This window comes from Rhinoderma darwinii, chromosome 4 (genome assembly GCF_050947455.1).
Source record: "Rhinoderma darwinii isolate aRhiDar2 chromosome 4, aRhiDar2.hap1, whole genome shotgun sequence".
NCBI lineage: Eukaryota > Metazoa > Chordata > Amphibia > Anura > Rhinodermatidae > Rhinoderma > Rhinoderma darwinii.
Window position 1 is genome coordinate 352,964,771 of NC_134690.1, and position 12,754 is coordinate 352,977,524.

Sequence of the window (12,754 nt, forward strand, 5' to 3'; positions counted from 1 at the left end):
TTTCTCCCCTCGCAGAATTAATCAACATGTCTACTTAACAACTCTGTGCCTAACGGCTTTTGGGACCTTAACATTACATGTGCCTATGATAAATCATATCTAATTCATTCATATCTAAATAACTATATAAAAAAAATAATGTGCATAAGAACGTATTGATTTTGCTTTTCTGGTCTGAGATAAACAGGGCATTTCCAAATCAAGAGAACAAAGTAGTGATGAAGTTATTGTTAGTCAAAATGGAAGACTGCCAAAGAAATATATAATAACATTTCAGTTACATTAGACAAAGAAGTTCTTCCTACTCAACGGTGTAAGCCGGGTTGCTCCATTTAAGACATGACATTTCGACTAAAGACTATATATAAGGGACAGTTGTGGTCATTGTGCCTGGAGGTGTGGGACGTAGTTTGTAAAATCATTCATAAATTTGTTCTGGGGTGTCCACCATGAGGAAGGTGTATCAGAAGCATTATGAGGTGTTTAAGTCATTCAGCACTTTTAAAGAAAAACAGGCTTCTTGCTTTGACTTTTGACAATGGATGAAACATGGAAGCCAAAAAACCAACAAAAAACCAACAAAAAACCAACAAACACAGCCGGTACTTGTCCTTCAAACAGCGATGTCCAAATGTGTGTTGTTTCTCCAGAATGTCTTCTCAAAGAGGACATATTTGACCATTGAAGATGCCATGTCTGCTGAAGATAAACGGTTTATAGCTTAACCTTCAGCCTTCTATCATTGCAGAAGGCAATATACTGAAGACCGTAACTGTAAGCATTTACATTTCTCCCAATAAAACCATTTTCCGGAAGAGACTAGAACCAAAAGGCGGGGGCGGGAGGGGGGGGTGTCTAAAACCATGTAACGTGTTTTGGAGTTCGAATCGAGCTTGCCTACATAAGAATAGTAGTGTAAGGACGGTCTGCTGCCATAGACAAGTCTACAGTACTGTTGTGCCTGCTTTTGAACAACCTACGCCGCCCACCTAACCTGAAGGCGTTGGAGCAGTTTTGCCTGGAAGAATGGGCAATAATCCCAATGTCTAGTTGTGCCAAACTAATAAAGAAACTTACATCTGTAATTGCAGCAAAAGGTGGCTCTAAAAAGCATGGACTCTCAGGGGATGAATACTTATTCACACAAAAAACAAAAAAAACAAATCGTCTATCTAATAGGCACTGTCACACTGATAATGCTAGTGAAAATTGTGTCCCAAACTATTTTAAAAGTTGTTTTTTTTTCTAAATATGCAAATGGGCCTATACTAGACATGTGGGTGTCAACACCAGTGATTCTCCTGAGGTGGAGCTACCGCACAGCCTCTGACGCTGTCCTATCAGCATGAAGCTGCTTCACACAGTGTGAGAGACGGAGGCTGGAGGGAAAGGGAATCATTTCAAAGTCATATCTCGCAGTGGCATATGAAAGAGGAGATTCTAATCTGTCATATGACACCAGGATCGTAGTTCTAGCTGTGAGACAACAGTCAGGAATGGAAGCTGTATACTATATGATCAAACTGTTGCTGGGAAGGGATGGGGGAGAAGCTGTATGCTGATTGGACAACGTCATACCGAAAACATTACACCGAAAAGAATGAAAGAAGAGTGAAAAGAAAGAGTCACCTCCTATTTGGCTATTAGAGCTACATTAGCATATTAAAAAATTGCTCATAACTTTGCAAATAATAAAATGTTTTTTAAAACAAAATTACACTGTATTTATCAGCATCATAGCGACTATTAGATTAGTTAGGAGATAGGGAATTAATAAACTGGTGACCGATCCTCTTTAAAGCGTACCTAATTTTTCAGGAGACCTTTCAGAAGATGTCATAATGTGTGTACACGAGGAAAACACTATTTGTGGCCATTATATGACTTGCGTGGCAACATTTAGCAGCTTTCCCCTCTGCAGGCACTATTCCAAATTCTCAGTAGTCTCTGAGCTAGTGGGCAGAGCGTAAAGGATATCATGTGTTCTATACACAGCACTCAGAGGAGGAGAATTCTGCTCTCCTATCTCGATCTAACACAAATATAGAAACTATATCAGCATGGAGGACATTATGCAGCAGCAATGAGCACTGTAGTTGAGAATCCAGCACTGGCGTGACAAAGAAATGTTACCACCACGTCTGTGTTTCTCTCTGCTCCTGCTTCCTCCCTTTGCTCACCCCTCCCCCTTTCCATAGACTTACATGACTCACACTCTCTCTCCCTCGGCCTTCTCCTCCCTACTCTATAGAAAGCTATAGCCAGGCAGTGAAGCGACACCCCCCCCCCCCGACCTTCTGCTGTCCATCTGTAACTAGTGACGGCCAATGCTTGACAACAGGAGGTGGACAGCAGATCACAGAAAAGGGGACCCCTAGTGGCAGTAACTTCACACAATTTGAATGGATAAAACAAGTACATTTTAATAGTAAGTATATTACAAAGTTGTTTTATATCATGTAAACTATTACATTACCATAAGTTGTTTGAAAATTTAGTGTCCATTTAAAGAAATGTACTTTATTTAGCATTCAATGTCACGTCAATTAGACATGTAATCAGGCTCAGTACCCGCAGCAGCTGGGACCCTCGCCAATGTTGAGGGAGAATGGGGCAGCACACTGGTTTTAATAAGGAGACGATCATGCATGTGGCAGCATGCTACATCACATATGGCTTTCAATAATGTTCGCTCAATAGAGAGGTGGCCGTGAAATTCAAAGCAATGCCAGACAGGACCCTATGATGTGGACATTAGTGGGGGTGCCAGGTGTTGTTGAGTTTAGTTTTTTTCTGGAACACAGAACTTTAAATGAAATACATCTCACAGTAGCAAGTGATCACAATTCCCCCATTGGGGAGAGTAAAAAAATAACTATCCTAACATTGCATACAATTTTTTTCCCTCATAGGGAACAGAACTTAGTTTACAAGTTATATGCAAGATTAAGACGCAGTGTAGCCCTAGCCTAAACAATTATAGACTTGGTGCAAACATAGGGCACATAATAAACATGCCCTTACCGCTTTACCGACGTGCACGCTAAATGTAGGACAAAAACGTGATGTGCAAAAACCCTAAAAAAAATTATGTTAGAAGTAACATTAACTTTTTGGAATGTGTTAGGTTATACAATTTGTAATGATACCAATTTAACACGAACTTGTGCCATTCAGTAAAAAAACATAGGAGTCTATGGCCAAACTTGGGCAGTTTTTTAACATGGGAGTCTATGGGCAACAGATGACTGTCGGAAGCATCCATCCAGTGAAAGAATATATACAATAAAACATATACGGCTTAAAGAGGCTCTGTCACCAGATTTTGCAACCCCTATCTGCTATTGCAGCAGATCGGCGCTGCAATGTAGATAAGAGTAACGTTTTTATTTTTAAAAAACGAGCATTTTTGGCCAAGTTATGACCATTTTTGTATTTATGCAAATGAGGCTTGCAAAAGTCCAAGTGGGTGTGTTGAAAACTAAAAGTCCAAGTGGGCGTGTATTATGTGCGTACATCGGGGCGTTTTTACTTCTTTTACTAGCTGGGCGTTCTGACGAGAAGTATCATCCACTTCTCTTCAGAACACCCAGCTTCTGGCAGTGCAGACACACAGCGTGTTCTCGAGAGATCACGCTGTGACGTCACTCACTTCCTGCCCCAGGTCCTGCATCGTGTCGGACGAGCGAGGACACATCGGCACCAGAGGCTACAGATGATTCTGCAGCAGCATCGGCGTTTGCAGGTAAGTCGATGTAGCTACTTACCTGCAAACGCCGATGCTGCTGCAGAATCATCTGTAGCCTCTGGTGCCGATGTGTCCTCGCTCGTCCGACACGATGCAGGACCTGTGAGTGACGACACAGCGTGATCTCTCGAGAACACGCTGTGTCTGCACTGCCAGAAGCTGAGCGTTCTGAAGAGAAGTGGATGATACTTCTCGTCAGAAAGCCCAGCTAGTAAAAGTAGTAAACACGCCCCGATGTACGCACATAATACACGCCCACTTGGACTTTTGCAAGCCTCATTTGCATAAATACAAAAATGGTCATAACTTGGCCAAAAATGCTAGTTTTTTAAAAATAAAAACGTTACTGTAATCTACATTGCAGCGCCGATCTGCTGCAATAGCAGACAGGGCTTGCAAAATCTGGTGACAGAGCCTCTTTAACAAGGCAGTCTAAGGGCAACGGATTGCCGTTGGATGCTACCCGTCACCCATAGACTCATGTTAAAAATATATATACATTTAACATTCTTTTTAACTGATTGGCTGTGACATATACGTTTTCTTTTAACCCTGGGAATCTATAGGCGACAGATGGTTGACGGTATTTGTCGGATGTACAATATACTTTTTAAAATATTTGTTTAACATCTCGTGCCATACATCAGTTTATGTCGGATTTAGAGGAAAAAGTAAAGGAAGACACAACTGTAAGTGACCAAAAAAAAGGCTAAAAAATAAAAAAATGAACATGAGGATTTGCAGTTGAGTGTACGTTCAAACGCAGTTTTATTGAGCGCTTTTTCAGATTTACTGCAGTTTTTGAAAGTTTTTTTTTTTCCTTATTCCAAATCCCAGCATTCTCTTTCCCAGGTGTTTTTGTGGTGTGTTTTCTCTGTTGACTTCAATGAGAATTTTTTTAAATCTTTTTCTATTATTAGTGACCTTGGAGTTACAGAAATATCTAATAGTAATGATTCACACATTTAACTTTTATAATGTATTTAATAGATTAATGTTGTCCAGAAATAAAGGAGTCTGTAGCAAGTGTGTTGTTTCTACCATCTGCTTTCTTGTCACCCGGCCATGGACGTGAACCTACAGCTTGTTCCATTCACTGCAGTAAGTTCTCCCTAAACTGTGCATTATGAAGAACATAAATCACACATGGCTATGACACAATACATCTGCACTATAGAACTTCGCATGACTGAAAGAGCCCAAATCACATATTACTACTGATTTATTCATTGAAATGATTCAATTTTAACACAGATTTGAAGATAAAGCTGTGATTTATGACTAATGCATCTTCCTCATTGTAGTGAACATGCAGCAATAGTTGAAAGAAAGCCAAGCCATTAAAAGTCTAAGAGGGCCAATTAACTGTGCATGAAAAAAGTTTGCTTAACTGCATTCTAATGCGGGCAGCTCGCCATCAGCTGTGAAAATGAAATAAAGGCCAGATATGAAAAGTTTCCCTACCCTGGCAAACTCCGTATTAAAGCTGCTGTTTTTCAGCTGGTGTACACAAAAGGATATCTATCTCCCTTGGCACACAATCGTCATGAATAGTGCATGATGATCCTGGCGTGGGCTAGGAATAATCAATGCATCCTTTGAGGAAAGGCTGAAAATGGAGAGTGTAGGGCCAATCACAATTGAGAAAAAGCCGTGTGGCTTTAACTCGTTCACACTTCCTAATGTTTCTTTTGGTGTCAACAGAAAATATCACAAAAAAAAAATAAAAAAAAAAAAGAATAGTTCCTTTCCATTATAAAGATGAGACGAGGGTTGCTTGGGTGGGGGGGGGGGGATCTGCTCCACTCCTAAATCATTTGCGGCGATTTAGTGGGAATATCACACAATAGTGCGTCTTATCTTTAGGGAGCACAAATGGGATTTATTCTTTCCTAGAGGACAGCATGGCATGCGTGGCATGTAAACAGCAGGGAGCAGTTTGCAGCCAACTGGGGATTGGAGGGAGTCCCAGAAATATCTGTACCTACTAAAACATCTAAATATTGTAGGGGATATAAATGCAGTTCCAGTTAATGACTAAACACCACGCCAACACTGAAAACACAGTAAAAGCAAAAATGCTAGAAGAACATACCGATCAATAATAGTAGAAAATATCTAAAAATAATAATTTCTTCCCACAGACTGCAGTAAGACTCTTCCCAGACAGAAATAAACTCGAATACAAAGTATTCTGCCAACAGCAAACCCCATCAGGGTTAGAACGATGATAATATCATCTACATGTCAGTCCTTTAGAAGGAATCTCCAGAAAACACTCCTTACAATGACCAATCAAAGCTGAAGACGTGGGATATTACTTTAAGCCAAAGCCACACCCCTAACATAGCAGCTCGTTTTTCGTGGGAGTCTGAGCTACAAGTTATCATGTGACCCTTCTAAGATATGCTGAATTGCAGAGGTATCACAGAGCATGTGTGATACATTATTAAATGGGTGGTCCAAGAGTTTAAAAATAAATAAAAAAATAATAAATTTAGGGAACAGAAAATATATAAAATAACAATTTACTCACCTGTTAAATCCCCTGCCACTCTTTAATTACACACCATCAGCGATGACATGCCGTGGCTGCAGTGGTCACATTCTGATAATCGCTGCCGGCATGTAACAAAGAATGGTGGGGCAGCATGGGAGCATTGACGATGCAGGGGATCTAAAAGGGGATTAATGTGTATTTATTTACCTATTCTGCTGCAAAAAAACGCTGAACAGATTGATATATTAATTTGTGGAAACCGCTTCATTATAACTTGGATTGTATTAATTTAAATCCCTTGTCTTTCAATGCCTAGGAGTCCATTGGGCGGTCTCATCGACCATTATAGGCCTTCCCTGTATGAATGTGCATACAGACACAGGGGTCCGTCACTGGTTAGGACCGCCCACTGGACTCCTAAGGTCAGATTGAGCAAGGATTTGGAGTCCTTCCATCATCTGTCAAAGACAGAATAAAAGTAATACAGTTGAAGAAAAAGCTCATTTGAAAACCAAATAAAAGGAAATTTTTAAAAACAAATTGTCAATATTTGCTATAAAAAATTACAACCCGACCCCCCCCCCCCCCCAGATGTAGGACTTTGTCAGGTGTGGCATTGCACTATAGGCTTTTCCATCAGATCTCCGTTGCATGTGCACAAAATAAAAACTCGACTTCATGGAGTTCTTCGGAAGATTTCTGTCTGCTTAATGTCTTAGAGCTAGCGGTTTAGTCCCTTTCAGCATGACTTCCTATATCAGACTGTTTGTCCCAAAATGATTTCTATTTAATGTCTAAAAACTATTACTCCTGCTACTCCGGTTGAACCACTGGAGCTTGGTGCTCAGCAGCTGGTGGGAAAACTCTTCTTGAATCAGCATGTCCGACAACAAAAGACTTACATTACCAATAATAAAGGTATGGATAGCAGAGAATTACGGCTACATGAATGTCCTCTCAGGGAGCCTGTTGACATACGCTGCAGGATAGAGCCGGAGTAACCCTTACACACAAGATTTGTCACCTGGATTTTGGTTGTAAGCACTTTATTTTGCAGCACGGTTTGAATGAAAACTTGTTTCTTTTGATTTCTTCTATAAGCTTCCGGCTGAGTTATAGCTCTACTTACTTGCTACTTTATCTACCGCGTTTCAGCAGTTTCTTGGTGACCTATTTCTATGCAAGTCAAAAGTAGCATAGAAGGCAAACAACAAAGGTGTTCAGAAACTGGAGAGCTGTCCTTCAGGACCAGCATTGAGCTGCCGATTTTCTAGCTTATAAAATAAACTAAGCAAATATAATGCACACATATTTGGTTGTGATTAGAGAAATCATAGGAACTTCCCACCGCTGGGTGGTTTACCTGCTAATTATTATCTTCAGTGTTGGTTGCTTTAATCTGTAATCCATATGGGTGGAGCTATGATTAGTGAATGCAGCTTAGTAGATACATTATTTATTTTAAGCAGGGGCGGGACAATCGAATCTCTCTTGGTGCCAAAGTCAGAGGCACTCAGAATGCACCCCATGACCGATCAACAGCATTATTACTTATACTCCTAATTTCTCTTCACGCCAACCTCCTCTACAAACGTGCAGTTTTAACTACATTGCTGGCAGAAGAAAATGTAGTCTAAGGCCCTGTTTACGCAGAGATTTTTGCTGCATAAATCGCGGCAAAAAAAACGGCTGAAATCCCCCTCCTATTGATTTTAATGGGAGGCGGAGGAGTTTTTTTCCCTCGAGATGCAGTAGCGATATGCCCTTTCTACGAGCGTTTCCGTCTCTGACCTCCCATTGAAATCAATGGGAGGTAGAGAAAGCGTTTTTTTTGCCGCGTTTTTTGCCAGTAGGCTAAAAAAAAAATGCGAAAAATGCGGCAAACGGCGTGCCTGCAAAAAACTCAGTGCAAACAGGGCCTAAAGAGGTGGTCTGTCAGAGAGGTTACACCTAAAACATCATCAACAAAAACATTTAAAAAGGCAGAGAATTGTTTTCTTAGATCCATAAATTGCTCATTCCCTTCCATTGGGGCCCTAGGCAGCAGCCGCCTATCTCTTATCCTGGTCTGGCTTGTCAGAATGAAGAAGTCTTAAAATCATCCTCCTGTCTCAGTAGAATCCTAGGGTTTAACTAAAATGCAGCTCAGAATTGTGAGCTGTATAAAAAAATTAATAACTACATATGGAAAGAAAAATGGATACTGAGCTGGAATAGTCCCACACTATTTACATAAGGCATGTTTTTTTGGGTTTCTTTTTTTATTTTTTATCAGAAACTTACCACTGCCTGGAATCCAAATTCTTAAGCTCTCGTAATAACTTGGAATTTTTCTTTAGCAGGTGGAAATTTTTCCTAGAGAAAAACACACTCGTAAAAAAAAAAAAGTAATTTGATGTAAAATAGAAGTAGAACAAAAATAGAACATGACCTAGGGCATTACATTTTCAATAATTTATAACAGAAATGCAGCATACTACTGTCTAGTGCAGCCTTGAAATGCTTTGTGATTAAAGTGTACCTCCACTTGTGATCAATCTCCTGCCCAACCCGACATCAGGCGTGGAGAGGCACTGCTGCTGCACGCTGGGCGATACAGTTGCCATGGTATGACACCCAGAGAGTATCTTGCATGGGTCCTATCCTAATTATAGGACCCATGCAATATACTTTCATGGAATCGTCAATGCCCAATGTGAGGTCGGGCAGGAAATCAGAAGAATAGGTAAACTTTAACAGCCAGCTATACCATTTCAGAAATATGTTGAATGACCATGACATGATGTAACAGGAAAGCAAAAATGCATGAATTAAAGTAGTAATAAAACCAATATGTGTTTTGACGTAAAAATCAAATACGCTCTAAAAATCAGCTCCAAAAACACCTGGAATCGGAGGCTATTTTTTCTTGAAATCAGCCTTGTATTTTTCGGCTTAACAAAGATGCAGTGTGAATATACCCTAAGGCCAGTTGTGACATTTCTCATGTTAAAAGAACAATCCAGAAAAAAATAATACACTGTGTTATGTCTAATATAATGCTTGAGGCGGAGAAGTATGACTGTTTTATGCACTGCCCAATCAGGCACTGCACTAGGAATAACATGGTATATGTTTTTTTTTTTAATCATACCAATCGTCAACGTACCTTTTCTCCCAGGAATTCATTCCTAGATCGTTTAACAAAAGTCTACAGAAATAAAAAGGTGCTTGTGGCTCAGCAGTCCTGGGTTCTTCCTGGGATGAAACCTTTACACCAGGGTCACAATTACAACTCTCTATATGCTCAGCCTCACTGGTACTTTGCCTCGTGATTGCCTGTATGATTTCCTCTTCTTGGTCGTGGCTCATTCCAACAGGCGGTAAAGCAGGCTCATTTAGTTTCAGCTCTGAATGTTGTAGGCACTCTGGACTAGCGCTGCCAAGTTTTTCCAGTAAGGTATCAAGGGCATCCAATTCATCCGCATCATATATATCTGACTGTGTCAAAATTGAATCGCTGCAATCCGGTTGCCCACTTTGAAGTTCTCCTTGTTTTGTGGCTACCGTAGGACATTCTAACGGCCCATACATGATACCACCATCCCAAGAGTATTTCCCTGAGATATCTCGGACAATAATTCGCACATCGCCAGGTACCCCAGTTGTTGAGTCTCTCCCAAAGGAATTTGCTGGAGGAGTTTGCAGGTAAGAAATAAGAGCACTATCATTAAATACAAAAAGCTGCAAGTTAGGGCTCCGGAATACATCGTTTGAAAGCTCAGTTGCCTCCACAAAAGGGTTATCATGGTTCTCACTAATAAGACTATGTAAAATAGCTGGGCCCCCACTCAAAGGATAGTGTCCAAGATGGTTGACAAGCTGTGTCATGACCATACGAGCAGTTAGAGGGATAAGCTCCAGATTCCGCCTTTTCTTTTCTAGAACAGGGAGAAACATTAGAAAATTAATATAGACACAGATTAACAACTGCAGCAACTTAGTATAGTTTAATGGGAACGTATTGTGTATTTAATTTTAGTTTAATTAGTTGTATGTATGTATGTATGTAGCAGAGGAATAGTAGAGCAGATTATTTAAAATGCGCCAGAATTCTGGAATACATTCCGGGTGCCACATTTATTAACCGTTTGACATGCGCTGAACTCGACAATGGGGCGTCGTGCACCAAAATTTGGTGCAAAAAAAAAAAAACTGACGTAAACTAAGAGGTGTTATAAGGAAGAGAAAAAGTGTCTAACATGTCTAGTTAGATGCTGCAAATTTATCATACAGTATGCACCACTGTGATAAATTTGGCGCATCTTCTAACTGCCTGGTCTAAGTTTACACTGTCTAAAACTTCGATAATATTAGTAAATTTGCCCTAATGTGTTTTTTTGTTGTTTTTTTAATTCTGACACTATCAATTTTTATTTTTCAAAACTTCCCTTTGGGCAGCTTTAATAGAGACACACACTTCCTGCATTCTTTGTATATACAGTAGGTTGGGTGTGCTTTATGGGAGCTGCAATAAATGGCAGTTAAATGAGTATTGCTGCCCCCACTGCTATGTCTGTTCCGGAGACAGGTTAGAACACCAAGCTTTGCTATTTTCATTCGAGCCACCTCTTCACAGAGTCTCTGTCTGAATGCGGTGGCCAGCAGCCACCTCACCAGGCAGGACATCCCCCCGTTCTCGAGATAGATGTGGGTCCCAGCTCTGGGTCCCTCACCTATCAGACATGTATGGCATATCCTGTATGCCTAAGGCTACATTCAGACAAACCTATCCAACCTCAGACGTAAAAAACGGCTGTTTTTCACGTCCGAGGTGCAGCCATGGTAGATGTGCTCGATTACGGTATGGATTCCGTCAAAACGATGTAACCCTTGCAGAACTGAGACAAACGGAAACCATTGGCACCGGATCCATCATCATTGAAATCAATGGCGATACAAATAGAAACCTATGATTTCCGTTTTTTTCAGTCGGGGTCCCGTTCTGACGGGAAGCTCAGATGGAACGTCAGAACGGGACCCTGACGCAGATGTGAACAAAGTCTTATCTGTGTGTATAGTGTTGCTATCCTGCCTTATCTAGGAGTCCGCCAGTACAATAAAGCTGTCATGTGTCCCCTGCCTTCTGATGATCATGTCCTCGTCTACATAGCAAAGCTGAAAAATGAGCTGCAGAAAATAGGAAATTTCAGCTTATTGTGTGCCAGTGTGAAAAATTAAATATTTCAAGTGACAAAAAAATAAAAACACCGAAAACATTTAGCATAAAAACATGATTTAAAGGAAACGTATCTTTAGATAGATCTATTATTTAAGAACCATGCCCTTCTGATAGAGAATAAGGAAATAAAATGATGCACCAATGTTGTACCCCAAGTACTTGCCTTTCTCAGCTGCTGGCAATTTATCCAACATGCACACAAAGAACCATTCAAACATAAGTCTCAATTCACCTCTCTGTGCAAAATCACTCGAAAATAAGTTTATTGAAGAAAGATAACATTTTATCAACAAGCCACAAAAACATTACTCAGATCCGTTACAGCAAACTATTGCTCTGAATACAGCAAAAGTGTTTACTTCAGGATGCAGTGCCATAATACACTTGTGCCAGTATAAAAGCACTCAATTATATTGTACATTACGTTAAATTTCTCTTACAAACCCATCAACTTCCTAAATGTTTACTGTAATTACTTCTAAACACAGTCAAAACCATTTCTTGGAATTTAGACAGAGGGGAGCTTGTTGTACTAAATGTATTTTCTTTTCAGAGAAAGAGGAGCATGGTTTTTTTTATGTTTTCATGCAGGATGGAAACGTATCAGTGACATTTCGTACTTCGAAATCTTAGGAATTATAGTGAAACAAAAAAGAAATAATCAACCTGATAGCTGCTCACCTTCTGCCACAGTCAGGAGGTTGCTGAAGTCAGAGGAGGAAAAAGAAGGTGTAGGATCAGAATTCTTCACGGTCCCTAGCGGTAGAAATGGATCATATTCCATGGAGGAGAGGTCAGCCAGACTCAGTATATATTGGCTCTGTTGCGTGTACGTGTTAGAGCCACAAACACAACAGTGCAGAACCTTAAAATGTAAATGTATTGTTAGAATCAACTTACAACACCTAACAATTATTCCTTCAATCCAGCATTTTACAATCCAGAAAATATGATAATCTGGCACTTGTTTTCAGGACAAAACTTTAAAACAATGTGAATTTCACAAGAGCAGAAGACAAAATAGAGAAAACCAAGAAGGAAGTACTTCTAAAAAACACAATTATAGTAGCAGATTTTCTGTTATCTCTTCTTGAAAGTTCACTATTCATTTTATTTTTTTTGATCATTGATTTTTATTGAAAATAAAAACATTTTAAACCGGTTTCAAAAATATACATTAACAATTTGGTTTGTATAAAAGGTTTAGAATACAAGATAATAGAATATCAAAACCATAAAACTATAAAAGTGTGGAGAATGGTATACATTAGATATAGATACTGTG

At 39.8% G+C, this 12,754-nt stretch overlaps 1 protein-coding gene across 4 annotated transcripts in view; it reads right to left on the reverse strand.

Annotated features, from left to right (window-relative positions):
• Window positions 1-12,754, reverse strand: part of RALGAPA2 (Ral GTPase activating protein catalytic subunit alpha 2) — a 283,670-nt gene that overhangs the window by 120,561 nt on the left and 150,355 nt on the right. For all 4 annotated transcript variants that reach the window (XM_075862975.1, XM_075862976.1, XM_075862974.1 and 1 more), the window contains 3 exons: window positions 12,151-12,334; window positions 9,397-10,168; window positions 8,532-8,603 (listed from right to left, as the gene is read on the reverse strand). In XM_075862975.1, the coding sequence (XP_075719090.1) occupies window positions 8,532-8,603; window positions 9,397-10,168; window positions 12,151-12,334 (1,028 nt within the window). The remainder of the gene's footprint in view (window positions 1-8,531; window positions 8,604-9,396; window positions 10,169-12,150; window positions 12,335-12,754) is intronic.